This window comes from Leptonychotes weddellii, chromosome 1, assembly GCF_054177405.1.
Source record: "Leptonychotes weddellii isolate Sample4059 chromosome 1, ASM5417740v2, whole genome shotgun sequence".
NCBI lineage: Eukaryota > Metazoa > Chordata > Mammalia > Carnivora > Phocidae > Leptonychotes > Leptonychotes weddellii.
In genome coordinates, this window is record NC_138369.1 from 17,138,074 (window position 1) to 17,160,157 (window position 22,084).

At 56.9% G+C, this 22,084-nt stretch overlaps 1 protein-coding gene across 2 annotated transcripts; it reads right to left on the reverse strand.

The window, feature by feature from the left end:
• Positions 1-1,613: 1,613 nt before the first annotated feature.
• On the reverse strand, positions 1,614-3,982 carry RPL29 (ribosomal protein L29). Of its 2 annotated transcripts, none has more exons than XM_006731730.3 (4): positions 3,894-3,982; positions 3,483-3,527; positions 3,124-3,188; positions 1,614-2,119 (listed from the first exon to the last, which is right to left on the reverse strand). In XM_006731730.3, exons 2-4 carry the CDS (start codon positions 3,517-3,519, stop codon positions 1,730-1,732), a joined length of 492 nt encoding a protein of 163 aa, XP_006731793.2. In that variant the 5' UTR covers positions 3,520-3,527; positions 3,894-3,982; the 3' UTR covers positions 1,614-1,729. The 2 variants fall into 2 exon arrangements, with proteins under 2 accessions (XP_006731793.2, XP_030882305.2); XM_031026445.2 differs by having other exon boundaries at positions 3,483-3,598; positions 3,894-3,942.
• Positions 3,983-22,084: the final 18,102 nt, after the last annotated feature.

Consider the following 22,084-nt stretch of genomic DNA (forward strand, 5'->3'; position numbering starts at 1 on the left):
CCTCTAGCTGATCTGATCTAGTCCTGTTTGGACCCCCACAGGCATGGGGTGAGAGACAGGGAGGGCTGGGTTTTGAAGTTCTTGTTGTGGCCAGAGGGAAGTCCACAGCCTGGTTCTGTGGCCTGCAGGCTTAGTCCTGATAGTACTAACCCCTGCTCGTGCAGTTCTGCCGAGGAGCCAGGACTTTGGCCAGCTCCATCTGCTTTGAGCCCTCCCAGCAGCCCCTGGATGCAGGTTTCACTGAGCCCCTTTAGCAGCTCTGCTAGAACAGCTTGCCCAAAACCACATAGCTTGTAAGTAATGCGAGTCAAGATTTGAGACTCGAGAACTAGGGAACAAGGGAGGCTGTGTGTGGGAGCTGGAGGCTGACAGCAACCTGGTTGTGACCTTAAGTAAGCCTAGTTGAAGCCCCTGACCTGGGGTCTGGCCTCCCCCTTCAGATTGCAGCAGGATGATGGGAAAGGAGCCTTCATGCCCTGTCCTGGACTAGAACACAGGCCTCACTGGAAGCCACCTGACCTGATGACCTCAGGCTGGGCCAAAGTACCTCCAGGACATAAAACCTGTTCCTGGTCCCTTTCAAGACCCCACCTCTCTGACACCCCCTGGTAATGGGCAGTTGGCCCCCCCCAGAACATGCCAGGATGACAGTCATGAGCTAGCAGCCCAGCCCTGGTTGGGCAAACTTTCTGGGGTCCTGCATGGGCTGCCTGGGTCCCAATGCTACTTACATCCCAGAGCTCCATGATCTCAAACAACCCTTCCCTGTGAAACAAAAAGAATAATACCTACTTCAGAGGAAGAGGGACCATTTATCATGGGATGTACCTGTTGCCTCTTTAAGATTTGAGAGCGAGCGTGTGTGTGCCATGTGCAGGGGGTGGCGAGGGGCAGAGGGAGAGAAGCAAACTCCCTCCTGAGCAGGGAGACCAACTCAGGGCTTGATCCCACAACCCTGAGATCATGACCAGAGCCTGAAATCAAGAGTCAGAACCAAGAGTCCGGATGCTTAACCAACTGAGCCACCCAGGTGCTCTAGGAAGTGCAACCCTTTTGGAACCTCCCATGTGCCAAGGTTGGTCCACAAATTACACGACAACCATACTCAAAGACTAGTTTCGAGGACTGCATGCCCAGGAATGGTGCCATGCTTGGCAGCTCCTACAGAAAGCCTCCACAATGCCTAGGACCACTATACCACTTGCCTCACTAGCTGCTGTAACTTTGCAGAGGGAGCAGCTGATCCGGGAGGCACAGTCAGGTCCGGCCCAGCTGTATTAACAAGGCAGTGAGTGCCCCCACTGCCCTGCGTCCTGGGGCCCGAGCACAACCCAGAGTGGTGGATGCTGGCTGTGTACACTGGACCACCTCAGGCCGGAGCACAGAACTCAGCAGGGTCCTTCTCTTTATCCCCGGGGTAAACTTCAAGACTTATCAGGATATTTGGGAATTCTCCTTCCTTACCAGACCGACCAATCCAGCAGGCTATGTGCCCCAGCCTCCCTAAGGCCCTCCACCATGTCTTTCACTAGGTCCCTTTCTTGTACTCCAAAGCCCCATTTTCCCCGACTCCCACCCATATCCCAGTCTCTGGACCACAGACACAGGCCAACTGACAGAACCTGCCGCAGGTTTATTTGTACAAAGAGCAAAGGAGGACACCAGCCCCATGCAGACAGAAGCCCAGGGGTCACACCAGTCCTGTCCTCACACTGGCAGACACAAGCCTCTACACTGGAGCCTTTGTGGGGGCCTGGGCACCTTTGGGAGCCTGAGCTGCAGCAGGAACAGGAGCTGGAGCTGGAGCTGGAGCCGGAGCCGCAGCCTGGGCCTTGGTTTGAGCCTTGGCCTTGGACTTTGGCCGGCAGAGCCTGAGACCCTTGGCAATGCGGGCACGAGCACGTTTCCCGAGCTTGGGGTGAGCGATGTAAGCAAGTCGATTGAGCTTGCGGCTGCCGCCCTTTGGGATCTTGGGCTTGACCTCCTTGGGCTTGACAAGGGCCTTGATAGCCTCGGCACGTGCACTAATGGCCTTGGCGTTGTTGGCCTGCATCTTCTTCAGGCCCTTCTTGTTGTGCTTCTTGGCAAAGCGCATGTTCCTCAAGAACTTGGGGTCTACCTGGAAGGCAAGGAAAGGTACAGGCTGTAAGTGCAGCATGTGGGGCCTCAAGCCACCACTGGTGGCCCTCTCCATAGCCGTACCAGGAGACTACTGGGCTCCAGCCAAGGCCTACTGGGGGCGTAGACAACATCAAGTCAAACTTAAAATGCTGAAATACACACCCCTTACAAACTACCTGCAGAGAAACATGTACAACCCCCAAAGCCACCACTCCACCCTGCTAATGCTACATACAGACCATATTTTCAGGGCTACATGCCCAGAGCCCAACTGAGCTCAAAGGCCAAGCGCAGAAGGAAAGAACAAATGAAGGCTGCCCCATCAGCCAGGCTTGCAGGGCTGAGGTCTTCCTGAAACCCCTCAGGGCCATCCCCACCTCTTTAAAGGAAGCTGTCAGTTAAGCACCAAGCCTGGTCCAACAGATACACAGCAAATGAGGTTGAAAAAGAGACCAAGATGGGGAAACCGAGGTTCAGAGATTTAATGGTTCATTCCACAGACCAGAGACCAAGGGCACAGGGGACAGACAGGACCCCGTTCTCTTGCTTAGACCCTCCAGCCTCAGCCTTCTCAGCTGAGAACTCCTTGGCACAGCAAGGAAAGCTGCCCCCAAGCCCTGCATGAGGTCAGTTCAAGGCCACAGGCTGGTGGAATGCAAGGTTCTCACAGGGTACCTGGTACACAAAGGTAAGGCCATTTCTCTCCTTGAAGTGTTCTGGATAAGCAAGGGGGACAAACTACCCTCCGGAGGCAGGTTACACCTGACTAGGGAGTTACAATCTGGGCTGGGAAAAGCCAAGCAAAGGTTTATTATGGCTTTGGCAGAACTTGAAGTCCAGGCAAAAGCTGGCTGGAGAGAAAAACTGTGGGCTTTGGTAGTCCAGGCAAGACGAGGGACAGTTATTAACAGTCGCTGCTCAGGCAGATGCTGAAGCCGGAAAGAGATACAGGAGGCGCTCTAGCTGTGCGACGGGGGCCAAACGGACACCTTTCTCACTCACCCCCTTGAGAGATTCGTATCTTTGTGACCGGGGTTTCTTGATGCCATTTCTGTGCCATTTTCGTGCTGTGGGGAAGCAAAGGTATTAGACCAAACAAGACTTGCTCTAATAAGACCACACAACATCACAGCCGGCCAGCCTGGGAAAACCATTACTTCCCAGAGCAGGTCTTCTCGAGAGCTGGAATAGCCCCTATCCCTGAATGCAAAGCACTGTGGGCATCTCAAGAGGACCCCTGGCTTTTTAAACTACAACCCAGAGATCATCCTGGCCGAAAACAAAGCCAGCCCCAGGCCCAGAGTGTCCCCAGTCCTTGCCAGGGTCCGAAGTGAGACGGAGGCGGGGCCGGGGGAACTTACACTGGTTGTGCGTGGTGTGGTTCTTGGACTTGGCCATGTCTGCACCTGGGGAAGGAGAGCAGAGATGAGGGCTGGGGGCTCGCCAGGCTGGCTGGGCCTCTCACTGCCGCCCCGATCTGGAAGGACGTGAGGCCAGAAGCCACAATGAAGCTGCAGCACAGGGGCCCCGCATCTGCGGCCTCCCCCGGCCTCCACTTACTCAGCACGACCCGACGCCGGTCCCGGCCTCCCGAACTCGGGTAAGAGGGCCCTGAAACCAACCCTCCCTCACCAGACTGCGCTCTACCCCAAATCCGCGTTCTCCCTCTCCCATCCACTCCTTGAGAACCCCTCCCTGTCCTTCCCGGTTTTGCGTCCGGCCGCCGGCTAGGAGCCGCGGATGGTTCCCGATACCGCGCAGCCGATTCTCACCGAAGACCGCGGCTCCCGAAGCACCTCGGGCCGGAAGAGAAAGGGAAAGAGGAAAGCCGCGGTGCAGCACGGGAAAGAGGATCGTCGAGGCCGGAAGGTACTTCTGGAAAAGCTTCCCCCAGCGCCGGGAAGAAAGGTTCCGAAGCCCAGGAGGGTATAAGCCAGACGCGAAGGCGGTACTATGAGCCTGGCCCTGCTTTCTGCAGGTTTTACGTAGCTTATTCCTCCTGGACCAAGCTCTTGGGACCCAGTTCTCGTGAAAGGTCCCGAAGACGAAGGGAGTCTTTGAGGGATGCATGCTAGGCAAGGAGTGACAGACTCGTGTTCTTGAAAAGTACCCTTGGGGGCACCTGGGGGGCTCAGTCGTTAAGCGTCTGCCTTGGGCTCAGGGCATGATCCTGGGTCCTGGGATCGAGCCCCGCATCGGGCTCCCTGCTCAGCAGGGAGCCTGCTTCTCCGTCTACCCCTCCCCCCTGCTCGTGATCTCTCTCTCAAATAAATAAAATCTTCAAAACAAAACAAAACAAGCATTCATGCTTGGCAGGAAAGAAAAAAGCCCGTGGGTTTGGAGAGAAGTGAATGATAGGGAGGGAGTTGCCAGGGCTAGGGGAGGCAGAGTTTATTTCCAAAGGAAGGGAAGGCCTTTGAAGACTTTCAATGACAAGATCTGCCTTGTGTCTTTAACAATGCCCTCAGCCCCCACTGCTGTGTGGAGACTGAACTGGGGGTGGGTGGGGGGGTGGGGTGGGAGAGTTGTCGGGAGGCAAGGTCTAACTCATTTTGGATGTCCAATAGGCCTATCACATTTAATGCATCTAAGCAGAAACATCTGGATCACTGGCCTCCTCAAAACAAAGCAATAAAAGCCCTGTCCCTCCCAACCTTCCCCATTTCTGTGAACAGTACCAGCATTCACCCAGATGTTCAAGCCCAAAACTCAGGGGCTACTCTGGCCTCCATCCTCTCCCTGATCAGCTGCACCCCAAGTCCAGTACCTATCCACTCTTTTCCACACTCACTGCCCGGGTTCGGTTCCAGGTTCCCCCAGCCTGCTCACAGCTCCCCCGCCTCACCTCTGCCCCCTACAGTCCATTCTCCGCACAGTAGCCAGGGGTACTTTTCTTTTTTCTTTTCTTTTCTTTCTTTCTTTTTCTTGTTTGTTTGTTTGTTTTGTAAGATTTTTGTTTATTTATTTGACAGAGAGAGACACAGCGAGAGAAGGAGCACAAGCAGGGGGAAGTGGGAGAGGGAAAAACAGTCTTTCTGGGGAGCAGGGAGCCCGACACCGGGCTCAATCCAAGGGAGCCTGATACAGTGTGATGGGGGGCTCCATTCCAGGACCCTGGGATCATGACCTGAGCCGGAGGCAGACGCTTAACTAACTGAGCCACCCAGGCGCCCATGAATGCTTGTTCTGACTTCAGGGCCTTTGCACTTGCTATCCCCTCCCTCTGGACTACCTTCTCCCTGCTCTTTGGATGGCATGCTTTCTTGGAGAGGCCTCCCTAGGATGCCCTATCTAAAATAGATACACTCCACTCCATCTCCCCAGTTGTTTTCTGTCCTATCATTCTCTTTGCTTCCTTCACAGAACTTTCCAGACTCTAATTCTGTTCTTTATTTACTTGTGTATGTGTCCATTGACACAAGAGCCATGAGTTCAGGACGGTTTGGTCACTTTTCCTTTCCCATTGCTTGACATAGCACTTGATGCAGAACAGAAACTTAGTAGACACCGGCTGCGTGGACATTTCTTTGGCAAGGTGGATTCGTGGAGTAACAGGAGCATATTGCAGAGAGTTGGGGAGTGAAGGGGGGAAAGAAGGATGTGGAGGCCAGACATGGCAGTGACGCCTTACCAAAGCATTCCTGAGAAGGGGGAGAGAAATCTGGCAAGTGTGAGTCAGGAGAAGGAAGAGCACACTTAGACGCTGGCAGGGGGACCTAGTGCCAAGAAGCAGTTGAGGCCAGAGGGAAGGGGTCCAGAGGAGCAGTCCTGAGGGCTGCTGAGAACAGGAGGGGGTGCCAGTGGGCAGAGGTGGGGGCTGTGGGAAGTAGGGGTGGCACAGTCTCTGTTGGGGAGTCAAGGCCTCGGCTCAGGGAGTGGGAGAGGTGGGCCCGGAGGGTGGGACAGGGAGAAGAAAGTTTCACTGCTGCACCCTTGAGAAAGAGGAGCAGGCAGGGTAGGGGCCAGCAGAGGGGGCTGGAATGACTTTAAAGGAAGCAGGTTGCTCCACCGCGTGGCCTTCCTGCTGAGCAGTAGCTGCCACAGTGAGCTCCTAAAAAGTGAGCAGTGACACCTGCTTGGGACTCAGTCTTGCCGGGCTCTTACGACAGTGGCAGAGCAAGCAGTGAGCAGAGAGCCATAGTCCAACGGCGGAGGCAGATTCAGAGACAGGTGATGGTCGCACATTGACGTTGGAGCTGCTAGAGGGATTGGCCCAGGGTGAAATCCTGGCTGCCAGGCAAAGGGGGAGCAGTGACAAGAGCCAGGAGCTTTGACGGTGATCTGAGGGGACTTGTTCAGGGGCCAAAGGGGAACATGACCTTGGAGCCACTGGCCTGCCATGCTCTTCAAGGTAGGAAAGATGGTAGGGCCTGCCCTATGTATAGGGAGAGTTTCCTCTCTCTCCTTCCTTCCTTCCTTCCTTCCATAAAAGCTCTTTTGGGGCACCTGGGTGGCTCAGTCGGTTAAGCGTCTGCCTTCGGCTCAGGTCATGATCTTGGGATCCTGGGATCGAGCCCCGCATCGGGCTCCCTGCTCAGCGGGGGTCTGCTTCTCCCTCTGCCCACCACCTCCACCCCTGCCCCATTTGTGCTCTTTCTTCCTTGAGCTCTCTCTCTCAAATAAATAAATAAAATCTTTAAAAAAAAAAAGCTCTGTTTTAACCTGATTCTATTCATTCAGTCATAATTCGTGGACATCCTTCCTTGTTCATGAAAATCCTTGGTAATCCTATTTTATTTTACACATTTAAAAACATTATTCTGGGAGCGCCTAGCTGGCTCAGTTGGAAGAGCATAAGACTCTTGATCTTGGGGTCGTGAGTTCGAGCCCCACGTTCGGTGTAGAGATTACTTTAAATAAACAAACAAACAAGCTCCCCCCCCCCACATACATTTTTCTGAAAGAGGTCAGTAGAAACATCACCAGATGTCAAAGTAGTCTCTGACACAAAAAAGGTGAAAAATTTAACCCTTCCTCCCGGGTTCACACACTTCTACCCTCTGTGAGAGAGCAGCTCTTGCCCCATCTCAGGTCCATGTGGAGGCCTAGGTCCACTTGCCAACCTCTGTGGCCTCGCCGTGGGCAGAGCCACTCGCTGGACTCGGCAGAGTGTCTATCCACCAGGCCCCTTGCCAGTGTCTTGGGCACAAGATGGAGAGGTGAGGCTCGGAGACCAGATGAGCCTTCCACCGGGCGGTATGTGACCCACCCATCCAGGCCTTGTCCAGAGCAACAGCCCAACCGCAGCCCAAGTAGGATCCAGTGGGGCCCACTCAGCAAAGTACCAGGGTCGGAGACATCCGGGGTTGTTTCTGCTGCGCCTAGCACAGCCCCAGGTACATGCAGGGACCTGATAAATATTTGAGGAATTAAATGTACACATTTCACAAATCCAGGCAGATGGCAGAATCAGGAGGCAGGAAGCCAGTCAGCCTGGAGGGATTTCACAGAGATAAGAGTCTGCTCTTCTACCAGGTCGGGTCTCTGCTCTCTAAGCCTCAGTCTGAGCGTAACCTGGGGACAAACACAATAATTGCCTCACGGGGGACGCCTGGGTGGCTCAGTTGTTAAGCGTCTGCCTTCGGCTCAGGTCATGATCCCAGGGTCCTGGGACTGAGTTCCGCATCGGGCTCTCTGCTCAGCAAGAAGCCTGCTTCTCCCTCTCCCACTCCCCCTGCTTGTGTTCCCTCTCTGGCTGTCTTTCTCTCTGTCAAATAAATAAAACCTTTAACAAAAAAAAATAATTGCCTCACGGGGTGAAACTGGATACTTGGAGCAAAGCACTGGACACTGGACTCAGTACACATTAGGTGCTCAATCATTGTCAGTCCCATCCATGCTTTTTCCCTACAAGGCCTCTGGAGAGGGGGACAAGGCTGAGGGAAAGTGTCAGTGGCAAGTGAGTGCTAGAAATGAGGACAGGATCCAAGGGAGGGCCAGGTTGGGGGGAAGTGACAGTCCTCAGGGGTCCTGGGTCCCCCCAGTCCTGCAGTTCCAGAGAGACAGGGACCCCCAGTGTGCCCAAATAAGAGGGACTGTGAGTGGATTATCAGAACTGGGATGCTTTCTTTGTAGAAGACTGGGGGACAGAGAAGAGGAGCCCCTAACCACTGGATTAGAAATGCCCAAGTGAGAGGCCACCTGGCACTGGGTGGCTCCAGAAGGCCAAGTTGTGACTGAGGGAGGCAAATACCAGCTCCATGGATGAGGATCATTTATGCAATCAAAATTTCCCCCAAACCACGAAGCAGTGAGTTTCCAGAAGCAGTGAGTTCCCTGATACAAGAGGTGTGTCAGCAGTGGTTTAATTACTGGGGATGGAGGATGAAGTATGGGATAGAAGGATGGGGAATATAACTCTTAAGTTCACTTAACTCTGGGAGTCTGGGATTCAAAGCTCCTGGAGAAGGAAAGGTGGTGGGCAGGGTTTGACGCCAGGCTGGGGCTCAGGACCTGGCAGGAAAAGAGCACAGTTCAGGTAGAGGCTTAGAGGCGCCGACCATCCCTCAGGTCACTGGGTATGCCTTCAACAGCCTCAGGCACTGATTTTCCCTCTGGCGGGGCCTCTGGCCGGGGAGGGATGTGGTGTGGGCAGCCGGGAATGCGAACCTGTTGTCCACACGGGGGCAGCACAGGCCCGTGGATGGAATGATGCGGCTGCTGGCAGGCTGGAGTGCCCCTCTCCTGGGAACCCTCTGAGCCTCCCCAGTCTCTCTCTCTCTCCCTCTTTTCACACACACACACATACACCTACTTCTCCACCCGCTCCCCCACCCCACGTATGGATCAAGCCTCGGTCTGCCCATTCTTGGCAGGTGCTCCGGGGTAGGTTGGGTCCCCCGGCTCCAAGCTCCTGGTGGTGATGGGGGTGGGGGTGGGGTGTTTTCCCCAAAGAGAGCTCAGGGCAGAGAAAGCGAAGCCTGTGGGTACCGCCCCTGCTGGCCCACTTCAGAGTGACTGGAGGACGTGGTTTTGACATCAGGTGGGCTTGGGTTCAAAGCTGACTGCCACCCACCTGCAGAGTGACTTCACAGCTCTGAGCCTCAGTCTCCTCATCTGTAACAGAGAGGGAGAGCAGCACCCAGTGTTGAGCAGGCGGGAAGCATCCCAGAGCCTGGCTGTGCATTCGCGGACCTCCCAGCAGCCTTGGAGGGGCGGGGGTGATGGGGTTCTCATTATGTAGTTCACAGATGGAGAGACAAGAGTCCTTGGGCATGACTTGCTAGAGGTCCCACAACCACATGGAGAACTGCTGTGGTCCAGATGCCCACCAGGACCCAGAGGAGCATGGGATGGTGTATGCCCGGTGAGGCCATAGAGGGAGCCCTGTGACACTGACCCCCCTCCCCCCAGGGGACCTGGGAGAAGCCTGTGGCCTCTACGGTCAACAGATGTCCCAAGTGGGGGCATCCTCTGGGCCACCCCCTGCCTCAGCTCAGACCCACTCACCCAGGACAGGCCTAGAAAGGGGGTGGGGTGGGCGGTGATGGCAGTGGCCCTGGGAGGAGGCAGGGGTCAGTTGGCCTCGGGCGGGCAGGGACTGGCAGGATGGGAATGGAGGAGAGGCTCAGCGGCTCAGAGAACTGACTTGTGGGGTGGGGGGGTGCGGAGTAGGTGCATGTGAGGGGGCTGGACAGGGCAGGACTGCACCCCTGAGTGCCTCCCAACCCCCCCCCGCCTCTGAGGTGGGAGACACAAAACAGCCAAGGGGACTCCTTCTTAACAAAGAGGGTCTGAAAAGGAAGAATGAAGCCGGGGAGCTGGGAAGGACCCTTTCCTTTCCCTCCCCAGCAGTTTCCAGGGAGCCAGGGTGTTCTTGCCATGGCACCCACAGCCCTTCCACCTCCCCTTACCCCGTCCTGCCTGGACGCCCACCGTCTGGGTCCAGGCTAAAGAGAGGCCGGGGGTGAGGGGAGGATCTTACTGTCAGACTGAAGGACAGAGAGGCCATGAGGGCCGCAGGAGGGTCGCACCCCGTGGGGGTGGGCTGGGGGAGGTCTTGGGAAGGCTCTGGGCTTGCCGTTGTCTCCTCCCCATTTAGTGCTTCAGTAAAACCCCCTCCGAGGTCCCAGCACATCATGGATGGAAAGAGGCAGAAGGAGGCCCAGCCCTGTTTAGGGAGGCACAAGGGACACCAGAAAGAGCAGAGGGGAGCTGGGGATCTGAGGAAGGGCACACTCAGGAAGGCTGGGGACCCTAAAGGGCAAGAAGGGCTTGTGGCCACAGGCAATGAGCTTTGGCCCAGGCACTGCCCTATCCAAGCTGTCACTGGGTAAACCCTTCAACTTCCCAGGGGCTGCCCCCCACTCCCCTTCTACCCCACCTCCATGTAATAGGTTCAGCCACTCAGGCTGGGGCAGATGCTTGCCATGCAGCAAAGAGAAAGGATGACCTCGGGATCCACCCAAGAGATCTGTGGATGGACCCCAAGCTTGAAACCCCTTATGTTTGCTGGACCTGAGCTGTGGCCACCATCACCAGGAGCATCTCCTGTGCACAGAGCCTGGAGGGCTGGGAGGAGAGGAAGCTGTAGGCCTAGCACACCAAGATGTGGAACAGAGAGGGTCCATCCCGGCCAGGAGCCTCTGGAGGTTGGAGGAAGAACCTGGAAGTCTCCCTGGCAGAGGAGGCACGCTGTTGCGCTTGAAGGCGGGGAGAACAGGCAGAGGTGGGGAGGAGGCAGGGGGATCTCTGGCACCAGACCCCAGCTGATCGAGGCCTCCCTGAGCTGTACCCCCAAAGCCCCGAGGTCTGGCCCACAGGGGTTATCCCCACCTTCCCAGCACACAGCCCTAAGTCCAGGGCTCCAGCAGGGAAAGGGGCCCCCTGCTAGGGCCTGGAACCAGGAGGTTTGCCTTGCTCATCCCTGGTCCTCGCTGGTCCTCGCCATACCCTCAGAGTGGCTTCTCTCGCTACTCCCATGCTGCAGGTGGGGGAGCCGAGGCTGAGAAAGATGAAATGACTTGCCCAGGGTCACAGCTTCTTCTTAGTCAAAGCCACTTCTGGAAGCTCTTCTGGGCTTGGACGCCACCTGAGACTCTCAAACGGGTGACAGCTTGGGGAAAGGAGGGCGATGCCTCTCCTGAGGGAATGACTCCGGGGTAGAGTGTGCTCTGGACCCCACGGCAAGTGGCCGAGAGTGGGGGGCTTACCTCTTCCCCCCAGGACAACACTGGTGAGTCCTTCCTCTCTGTGCCAGCCCCATGCTTGTTCATTAGCTGGCCATCACATTCCGGCCCAGCCCATCCACTGGGGAAGGTTGGAGAGTACGACCCAGATCCTGCCTGACACTTAGCAGCTGGGTGAGCTGGAGCTAATACTGAACCCCTGTGGCTCAGTGTCCCCTCCGGTAAGACTAGGATGAGGACACTACCTACTTGCCAGGTTGTGGTGAGGCTTCAGGGACCCGTTCCAGCCAAGCACTTACCAGGGCCTCTCCCATGGTCTCTGTCTGACTCAGTAGGCCTCCTGGGACCAGACTTAAAGCAACCAGAAGGCCAGGCAGGCAGCATAGGGGTCCTTCCCCACCCCCCAAACCTTCTCTGGAAACAGGGGAGCTGCCCTCCCCCAAGGTGCCCTGCCCAGGGGGAGAGAGATGGGAGAGCGGGGCTGTCCTGGGATGCCCTGCTCACTGTAGGCAGGCTGAGGAGCAGCTGCTGAGCGGTGATGGCCGTGAGGGGTGTGTGGAGACCCCCCATCACTCCTGGCAACGAGGCTGCAGCTCTGGGAGCCAGCAGCGAGAGCCCGGTGGGCCTGAATGGGCCTGTCTCTGCATGGCTGCCCGCCTGGCACGGGCCTGGCAGCTCTGGTTTTAATCGTTTTCCACAAGCAGCTCCTGGAGGTGTGGGGGCGGCTTCCCCTTGACTTGAGGCTCCTGGAGGATGAGGCTTGGCTAAATATAACTTGAATTGCTGTGCTCCCACCCTAGCGGGAGGAGGGGCCTGGGGGCTGCGGGGGTGGGAATGTGGCAGCAGCCTGGAGAGGGGGTTCCCTGAGAGGAGATGGAGAAAAGCCGTGCTGGTAGGTGGGCAGGGGTGCAGGATATTGCAGGCAATGTGGCCCTTTCTCACCTCCTTCCCCGATGCCTGCTCCCAGAGCACAGTGCTTACAGAGCAGAGCTAGGGGCCGAGGCTGGCCTGAGCCCTGGGCTCGCATCATGGAGGGGGACCAGCCTGGCTGAGGTGGTGGCAGTGGGCTCCTTCCAGCACAGAGTCTGTGTTAGAGGAGATCCCCTCCACATACTTTTAGGGCAGGAGCCCCCTCCACTCATTCCGGCCTAGACAGGGGTTTGGATCGGGGCTCCTGTCCCCAATTTCTCCCTTCCCTGCCATGAGCCTCATTTGAAAACTGGGTGCAAATGCAAGATGAAGCACTTGACTCCTGGGCCTGCTGAGGCCTCTCCTGATCCCACCTCCTCCATCAGTCTGGTGAGACTGGGCTCCCTCTCACCCCCTCGGTGCAGGACTGACAGGGACTATCCTCAGAGCAGGTGGGGGCTGTGTCAGGGTCCAGGAGGCAAGATTCTTGATACGCTCAGGTAGGCAGGAGTCAGATAGAGGTGGCACACATGGGAAAATTCCACCCATGAACAACTCTCAAGAGCCCACAGGGTACTGGGCACTACTGATACCGGAGGGGATGTGGCCAGAGCGAGACAGACAGGAATCCCAGGCCTCAGGGAGCTTAGGTCTCGCAAGGCAGAGCTCATTCCTATGCCTGTATTGTGGGGTCGGTCACCAGTGGCCATTATATTATTATACATTGTCACTTCCAGATATTCTTTTACATCAAACAAATATTGTATTTAAACAGATAGATAAGGAATAAACACAAATCGAGTTGATTTCTCCCTCAAAAAAAAAAAATATCCCAAAGTGGGTGAGCTCGGGAGGCTGACCTCCTCTCTCTGTCTCCTCACCCTGATATTCCATCACATTCATCCAGTAGGAGTCCCAACCCCTGCACCCCTATCACCCCTCCAACCTCCAATCTCAGTGGAACATCCCACAAAGTCATTCTCTCACTCATTGGCAGGCAAGGGTCAAATTTGACTTGGGGTTCCAGACTGGTAGGTGGGGCAGGATACCTGACCTCTGGGAGAGCCAGAGCCGGTTGGGAAGATAAAATGCAATAGACAGGAATGCAGAACCTGGGAAAGATCCCTCCCTTGGCCCAGGGCTCTTGTACTACATTAACAGAAGCAGAGGATGCAGAAGATGGGAGGTTAACATGTTTGCTCTGTCTCAAGCTCTTCATGTCCACTTGGAGGGCTGAGTCTGCTGTCTGTTCGTCCATGCATCCGTCCGTACATCTATACATCCATCCAAACAAACATCTATCCATCTATGGTAGGCAGAATAATGGCCCTCAAAAGATGCCTATATTCTAATCTTCAGACCCTGTGAATATGTTACTTAACATGGCAAAGGGGAATTACGATTATGGATGGAATTAAGGTGGCTAATCAGCTGACCTTAAAATAGGGAGATTATCCTAGATTATCTGGGGGGACCCAATGAAATTACAAGGGTCCTTAAGGGTGGAAAAGGGAGAGGCGCCTGGGTGGCTCAGTCGTTAAGCGTCTGCCTTTGGCTCAGGTCATGATCCCAGGGTCCTGGGATGAAGCCCGCATCGGGCTCTCTGCTCCGAGGGAAGCCTGCTTCTCCCTCTTCCACTCCCCCTGTTTGTGTTCCCTCTCTCTCTGTGTCTCTCTCTGTCAAATAAATAAATAAATCTTTAAAAAAAAAAAAAAGAAAGAAAGAAAGAAACTTCAGGAGGAACACAGCCCTGTCAACGCCTTGATTTTTTCTAGGCAGTGAGAGCCATTTCAGATTTCTAACCTCTGGAACTGTAAGATAATAGATTTGTGTTGATTTCTGCCACTAAGTTTGTGGTAATTTGTTGGAGTGGCCAGAGGAAACGGATACATCATCCAATGATCCAATCCATCAGGCAACCATCTATCCATCCATTTATCCACCCGTCTGTCCATCCAACCAACCATCCATTTCTTTAACAAACCTTCCCATTAAAGGAGTGTCTCCTTTGTGGCAGCCGCCAGACTGTGAAAAAGAACAGTGGCCACCTCCCGGGAGGTCCCCATCCACTGAGGGAGACAGACACAGGGTGACGATCCTGGGGTCCTCAGTATACGGCGGTGGAACACAAAGCATTTGGGAAGGATTATGGGAGGACTCATGCTAGCAGGAACAGGACAGGAAGCACAGCAAGACAACCGTGAGTCGATAGGGGTGGGTGCTTATCTGTGTGCACGCACGTGTGTATGTGCGTGTGTCATGGCGTTCTGACTCCTGGCAGGAGCCTGGAGGCCCCACATCCCTACAGCGGTGGCCACGCAGCAAATGAAGGTTTAGCAGGAAATGCCTGGGTAGCCGTGGCAGTTAGGGTTGTGGAGCACAGAGCAGTCACACCAGAGATTGTCAGCAAGCCCAGACCCGTGCAAAGGGATGGAGAGGAAGGGGCTTCGGCCCCTTTACTTCTAGACGGTGCTGCCACTTCCGACCTCCAGCCACACTGAGTGTCACGGCAGGGAAGCTCACAAGGCCTTCCAGGCCGCTTCTCCGTGGCTCCCATCTCCTTCTCATGGGACAGATGGGGCAACTGAGGCTCGGGGGAGGGCAGTCCAGGGCACATGCCTAGAATGGAGGCCGCTGGGCCCCCACCCACGTTTGGCTCCAGGTGTCCTCTGCAGAGTGAGTGCATCCCCATTTTCCTGGCTTGAAAGATGGTTTCCCACAAGACTCAGAATGGGGCCAGTGAAGGAGCAAGGCTCGGGGAGTCAGGAGACCTGGCTTCAAAGCCGAGGTGAAGGTGGCAAGTCCAGGTTAAGCCCACACCTGGAGTCCCCAGGCCAGGGCTTCACCTATGACCAGACCTCTGACCTGGTCCTGGGTGGCTCCTTGAGGGCCATCCTGATGCTCTCTGTCCCCTGGGCCCTGGCACATAGCACGGCGCCTGCTGGATGGACACACTGTTCCTTGAATGCCCAGCTCTGCTGCTTCCTCATGTGGGGCCTCAGGGAGGTGACTGGCTGGCTGAGCCTCAGTTAGTGCATCTGTAAAGGGGGATGATCACATCAGTTCTCGGGAGGATTCAGCATGTGTGTGAGGGCCCCAGCACATAACACACCATGTGCACTGCCATTAGGATTATATGACATATTCTGCTCCTGGGGCCCCTGGCGGGCGGGCTCAGTCGGTGGAATGTGCGACTCTTGATCTCGGGTTTGTGAGTTTGAGCCCCACGTTGGGTGTAGAGAGTACTTTAAAAATAACAGTCTTTTTTAAAAAAAAAAAAAAAAAGAAGATATATTCTGCTCCTCCACCCTGACACCTGTTCACTCTTTTCTTCCCAAATCTCAGAGCCACCTTCTCCACCAAGACTACCTACATTCCCGCCTTCATGACTCAGCTCACAAAGCTTCCTTCCAGGAATGTCCTTCCTCTGTCCCTGTGCTCGTCCAAAGCCTGTTTTGCCTTTTGCTTTCTGCAAGGGCTCCCTCCCTGCCTTCTTCTTTCCTGGCTGCCACTGACCTCCCACCCCAAGTCAGTCTCTCTCTCTCTCTCTCTCTCACACACACACACACACACACACGTGCGCGCGACCACACCATGTTCCTCCCCACCCTAGTCCACTCTGCTCCCTCGTTACTGCTACAAGTAGGCTCTGCTTGAACCACAGATCCTTGAGGCCCCGTGTCTCTCGGAGCCTTTCCGCTGCATTCCGGATGTCAGGCCGCCTGCACAGTGCCGTTCAGAAGCCCAGCATCTGAAGTTCTGGCACATTTCAATGATGCCCAAGGACAGAAAGACAGCATGGGGAATGAGGATTGCCTCTGACTTTCTGGGCTGCGGGGCCCGTTTCATAGATGGGGAGACAGAAGGATTCGAGGGCAGGTACGGCATGGCTTACCTCCAGGGACTCACATTTTGTCTCATTTTTTCCCCATGGCAACTTGCAAGGGAGGCTTTCTCCATATCCCCCTTTCATAGATGAAGAAAGTCAGGGTCTCAGAGGTAAAGCTCACATAGCTAATTAGTGAGGGAGTCACTAAAAACACCCAGTGAGTCTGTACTTTACAAAAGTAACAACAGCAGAAACTTCTGCCTACAGAGGAATGCTGGGATGTTCTGAGCCTCTCCCGGCTGTCTGCCTTCGGGCCTTTCTGAGCGTGTCCCCTTCCCATCTCATAACCGCCACAGGAGGCAGGCCCCTGGGCTGTCCCACTGCCTGGAAACACACAGGGTCAGGGTCTCTTTAGGATTCTGGTCTCACTACCCTCCCCCCATTTCTTCTCAGGGACGGTTTTGGGGAAAGAAAAACCTGGAGGTGGAGCTAGGCTGGGAGATGGGTTTGGCATAACTTTTGGCAGCCAGGGAAATGAGCTCCCAAATGCAGGGTCCAGCCTCCCCATGTGGTCCTGCCCCCTTCCTGCCTCTCCCCTACCCTGCTGCCGTGGCTCCATCCCCGGCTGGGCCCAGATCTCTACTGGAAGACCAGGGTGGACACCTCTGAGGCCCACTCCAGCCAACTGGCTGGGTGACCTCAGTTTAGCCTCTTGACTTCTCTGGACTGTAATTGGTTCTCTGCGCAGCCAGCATCTTTGGGCCTCCAAGGCCCCCAGGGACACAAGGGAGGGGACTTTCAATCCTAGCACAGAAACCAGGAAAGGAAATATGTCAGGGAGGTAGGCCAGGCACTTCCTGCAAGCTGCCTCAGTGCTACCAAGGAACACTCAGGCTTCCTCCTTCAGGCCCTGGCTGCAAAGATGGTGGCTCCCAGCATGCACCTGCCTCAGCCAACCCCACTGTGTCCATCCTGCTCCCCTGCTCAGGCCCCCGGGGCTGGGCTGCTGTCACCGCCCGGTGCATGCCAGGGCTTTCAGTGGGGAGACATCCACCCCACGCCCCCACACTTGTTGTTCTCTCTGCTGGGAACAGTGCACCCCTCACCTGGCTCAGCCTAAAGGTCATTGCCTCCGGGAAGATCTCCAGGCCCCAACCGAGCCAGGTCCCCTTTCTCCACACCTCCCCCAACACCATGGGCTTTACTCTGCTTGTGCTTTGTCCAGGTCCATCTTCCCCTCTGAGAAGGGGGACTCCCCAAGGGCAGTTTTGGGCCCCCAGCCTCCCCCGGCCTGGGCCGGGGCTCCCAGGAGAGCTCTCAGCTTTGTCTTCTTGGCCATTTCTATTCCCGAACACAGTCCAGTATATTTTCCCCAGAGGAACCAGGCAGAAGGGGGAGGTCAGTCATGCCATCACCCCCCAACTCTTGGACTCCCCTTTCTGAGTCTTTGCCCTGCCCCAGCAGCCCACCCATCTTCCCTGAGGACCCCCAGGGCTGCATAGGCATCCATCCCTTTTCTTCCAGGACCACCCTTGTCAGGAGGATTGTGGGTGGGAAGGGTCCAGGGCTGGGGAAGGGGGCTACCGGAGGATCCCTGACAGACAGCTCCCCTGCCTCCCACCACCCCCGCCCGTGTACACCGCCTGTGATGGATGAGGGCTGGGGGAGGGGCAACCCGGCAATGGCTGCTCCTTGGTCCAAATCCAGGTCACTCCCGGCCCGCTCAGCAGCCGTCGGTAATTAGGGGCCAGCAGGACGTGGGCAGGCGGGTGGCAGGAGGCCTAATTGTCTGATTTTTCAGGTAATTAACGGGAGGCTGTCTGGCCTGTCCCCACAGGGCCCAGCATCCGCCACCCCATCCCCTGGGCAGCCCCAGCCGCCTAATGAGGCCAATTACTGAGTGGTGCCCGGGCCCTCATTAGCCACCTGGAAAGGTCATGCGGAATGGCACCGGGGGCGGGGCTCAGCCAGCCGTGGCAGAGGCTGGGCCACCCCTGGAGATCGGGGTGAGGACGCGCTGGCCGTAGATCCCTGCTGCTGCCCCGTGCAGGGTAGCCCTAGCCCGTCCCACACCTGGGACCTCACTTGTGCCCCTCCTCTCGGGACAGCAGCTTTCGGTCAAATCCTCCCCTGCTGCTTCCCAGCAACGTGGCCTTGGGCATGTCACCCCCGTCTGACTCCGTTTCCCAAATCAGCATTGAGTGCACAGCAGGGTCTCAGTGCATGGCCGCCCACCTTCTTCCAATGATGCCAACTGCCTTACTTTCACTCTCGAGGAAAGGGAACCGGAGAGGATTGGGCCTGAGGTCACTGATGTATCCAGAGCCCGCTCTGCAGGGTTCCCGGAGGCGGCAGGGATGGCCCCCTGGGATTCACCCCAAGGGACTCAGCATGTAGGCAGGCAGTGCTGGGAGGGGTCAAGAGAGGCGGTCAGGTGGAGGAAGGAGGCCTGGGAGGGGCTGGAGAAGAAGGAAATCCCCCAAGTCCTCAGGAAATGGGGGGCTTTGAAGGGCCCCCCAGTCCCTGGATGCTGCAGGACACCCGGAGAAAAGTTGACGGGCGTGTGCTAGTGCCCCAACCTGCCATCCAAGGCAGGAGGCCATCCTTTCCTGGTTGGGGCGCTCCATTCTTGAACTAGGAGAGCACTGCGACTTCAGATGTGGAGACTTTGGCTTCTGTGGCTCCTCTGTTTTTAAGAATTCTGTGACCTAATTCCATGCTGACAAATTCCATGCTCTCCCGGCTCCTGTAATCATCAGCTAATGCTACTTTTGGTCCTACTGCCAGCCTAGAATCTAGGTCAAGGGTTTCCAAACTGTGTCCCCCAGGGGCCCTCAGGTGGAAGCAGAGGGAGAAGCTAGCCACCCTCCCACTGGAGCATGGGCTTTATCTCTGACGGAAAGTTAGTAGCTGCTCCTGCCACGTGCCAGGCATACCCAGGGATGGCATTTCCTCTTCAGAAAAGCCTGTGAAGAAGGTAGCATCACATTCCCATTTTACAGATGAGGATGCTGAGACTATTGGAGGCTGAGCAGCATGTCCTAGGTCTCAGAGCTTATGGGAAGGAGGGCCAGGACGCGGACCCAGTTTCTAGTGCGAGCCACCCGCGATATGGGTTCCACACTGGAAAGAAAACGAGGTGTAAGGGTTGGAAGGGTGTCGCATTTATCACAATTAGTTTCCTCCAGGTCAGGGTGTGCAGGCATGCTTGCCTCTCGGCCCCGCCCCCCTGGGGGGTCGTGGTCCCAGCCCCAGGTTACCCAGGGCCCCTGCACCCCACCACGTGGTGTCTGTGTGCGTGAGTGTCCATCTGCCTGGATGCTGCCCTTCCCTCTGCTGTGGGCTCTGCTTTCCCTGCAGTCCAAACCACCAGGATCCAGCCCCGAAATAGCATATGTTTCCAGCTTCTGCTCATCCGAGTCATAAATCGCCGGGTGTGATGTGCTCCTTGCGTCAGCTTGCTTCAAAACTCAGGGTGGGGGTGGCTGAGTGAGTGTAAGGAGCATACAGGGCCTCCTCCACGCTGAGAGACAAAGCTGGGAGCCGGGGTGAGCCCAGGACGGAGGCTCAGGGAGGGAAGTGGGGGGCCAGTCCTCACCAGGCCTGGACCTGGCCTGGGGGCTCAGCCTGGGGTGGGAGTCAGGGGCTGGTGGCCCAGATTCAACCTGGGCCTAAGGGTTCGGATGAACTGGAGCTGAGGTCAGAGATCAGAGGGTTGGGCCTCGGTCTTAGCAGCCAAAGGTCCAGACTACCTTGGAGTCGTGGGGTCAGAGGGCAGGAGCCATTGCTCAGAACTTGATGAGGCTGGAGAGCCAAGAGCGGTCTGAGGTCAGGGTCAAGACTCAGGCTGATATAAGTTCAGAGGTCAGAGGTCAGGATCAGCCTGGTGCTGAGGGCCACAGCTGACTGAGGAGGAGGTCCCCAAAGACCCAGAGAAGCCTTCCGATTTCCTGGAAATGAGCTGGACAGGACTGGTGACAGAGGGATGCCTATGATGAGCAAGACTGGTGTGTGGGGGGCTCCAGGGATTGAACGAGACTCTGAACAGGACTGGGAGCGGATCTAGTGTCCAAAGCTGCTAGGGCAGGGCCGTCCCTGCTCCCAGGATGGGAGCCTCAGCTGTCCGTCGCCACCTGCCCCAGCGGATGGTACTGCCTGTTTCTATCCTCACGACTGTGGCCCCGGTGGGGTGTGGGGGAGCTGCCGGTGAGGATGCGTTGTCGAGGCATCCAGGTGGCATGCCTGCTGTGGATGTGTGTCCCTTCCCTGCCTCCGTGGCAGGGGGGGCCCTCGCGGGCAGAAGTGCGCCAAGGGCCGTGGCCCAGGGCCCTGTGGCTTCCCCGCCTGCCCCACCCGAGCCGCGTGCAGGCAGTTTTTCCAGGCCTCCATTCTGCCAGCTGGGTTTTCCCGCCTCTTCCCTGTTCTGGGCCCAGCATGGACAGATATTTGGGGACAAGCCCACACAGCAGCCAGCGGGGAATCTGGGGGTGGAGCGGGCAAGCAGGAATGAGAGGCCAGCGGGCAGAGGAGAAGGGTGCCAAGGAGGAAGCCTTATCACAGGCCTCTCTGTTCTCATCTCCCACGGGGCCTGGGCACGGACCCGTCTCAGGCTGTTCACCCGGCACTGGGGCCCTGACCCCCGAGGTCCCCCTACCCCAGGGCACCACAGGGAGATTCAACCAAGGTGGCGGGGGGGTATGAGCATGTGGGAAGGGGAGGGAGCTGGAGGGAGTTGAGAGAAACCCTGGGAGATAGGAGTGGTGGAGATCCCACAAAGGCCATGTGGACAACTAGAGGGCTGCCCTGCCCACCCAGGATGCGAGGCCTTCAGGGTTTGGCTGTGAAAGTCCCGGTCACCTCCTCCAGCTGAGCTATTAATACCCAACTACGACCCACGCACCCTTGTTGGGAGGACGCCGAGTTCCTCGGGGGCTAAAAACGGTCTGAGATGGGGGTGAGCCAGGCCTTCTCCCTCTCTTCTTGTCGGAGGAGATGGGGCCAAAGGCCAGGCTGGCCTGGAAGGGGGGTGGAGCCAGGGTGGGGGTGCAGAGGGTGACAGAGCCCTGGGGATGGCCTGAGGATTCCAGCTTGGAGCAGGAAAGTGCTTGGCCAGGCCAGTCCCCCGAAGGCCTTGCTCGGAGACCTAGGACGGGGGCTTGCCACTGGTCCCACCTGCGAGGTGACCGCCACCTAACTCTCCTGGCTCCTTGCCCCCACCCAGGCCTCCTCCTTCCCCCCAAACCTCAGCTTGGTCTGCCCCAGGCTGCAGTGGGGCTGAGGGCTGCCTGTCTGCTCCTGCCAGGAGGGGCCTGGAGGAGGAAGGGGACTCTGGAGGGTGGGGGGGAAAGTTTGGAGCCTCTGGTGGGAGCCGGGCCCCCTAAAGCATAGCCATTCATGTTTCAACTTGTGTGTGAAGTCTCAGTTATTCACAGCATTCTCTGAGGCGGGAATTACTGACAGCCCCATTTTATAGATGAAGAAACTGAGGCTCAGTCATTTCCCCGGAGCCTGAGCTGGATAGACCTGGTTTGTCAGACTCCAAATCCTACCCTGTGTTGCCTCCTGTTACATTATTATAAAAGGAGGTTTCTGATTTGTTTTGGGGATTCATGAAACAGCCGTTTCCTTCAAAACGCCCCAGTTGCCACAGAGTTCCAGGCCCACTGGGGTGGCTGGACCAAGCCTAGGAGCCCGCACGGGTGCCTTTCTCCCGCACTGGTGAAACCCCTCCCGGGGATCGACAGTCACGCCTTCATTCCTGGGGCCCAAGGGCACATCCTGGGTCCTGTGCTGGTTTTCTGGACTCCAGGCCTCCCAAGGCCACATTCTCCCTGCTGTGTCCCCCTCCTTTCCCAAGGGAGATGCTCCAGGATCCAGACGCAGACCCCAGCAGAGTACAGACTTGGCCGGGGGAGAGTCCAGATGAGAAAGTGGCTGAGAGGCGTCAGCCCCAGAGGCCCCCCGCCGGAAATCCTGACAGCTGCCTGGGTCGCAGGACCTGGGCACTGGGCCCTGACCCCAGGCTGGCCGTGGCCGTGTCAGGTGTCCAGAGGAGTTGGGGAAGGTGATGGCTAGAGCCAGGGGCAGTCTGCCTGTG

Coding starts and splice junctions, on each gene's coding strand:
- RPL29 (XM_006731730.3), bottom strand. CDS start 3,519: ATGGCCAAGTCCAAGAACCACACCACGCACAACCAGT. Junction 3,189..3,482: donor CCACACCACGCACAACCAGT/GTAAGTTCCCCC, acceptor GCTTCCCCACAG/CACGAAAATGGCACAGAAAT. Junction 2,120..3,123: donor GATACGAATCTCTCAAGGGG/GTGAGTGAGAAA, acceptor CTTGCCTTCCAG/GTAGACCCCAAGTTCTTGAG.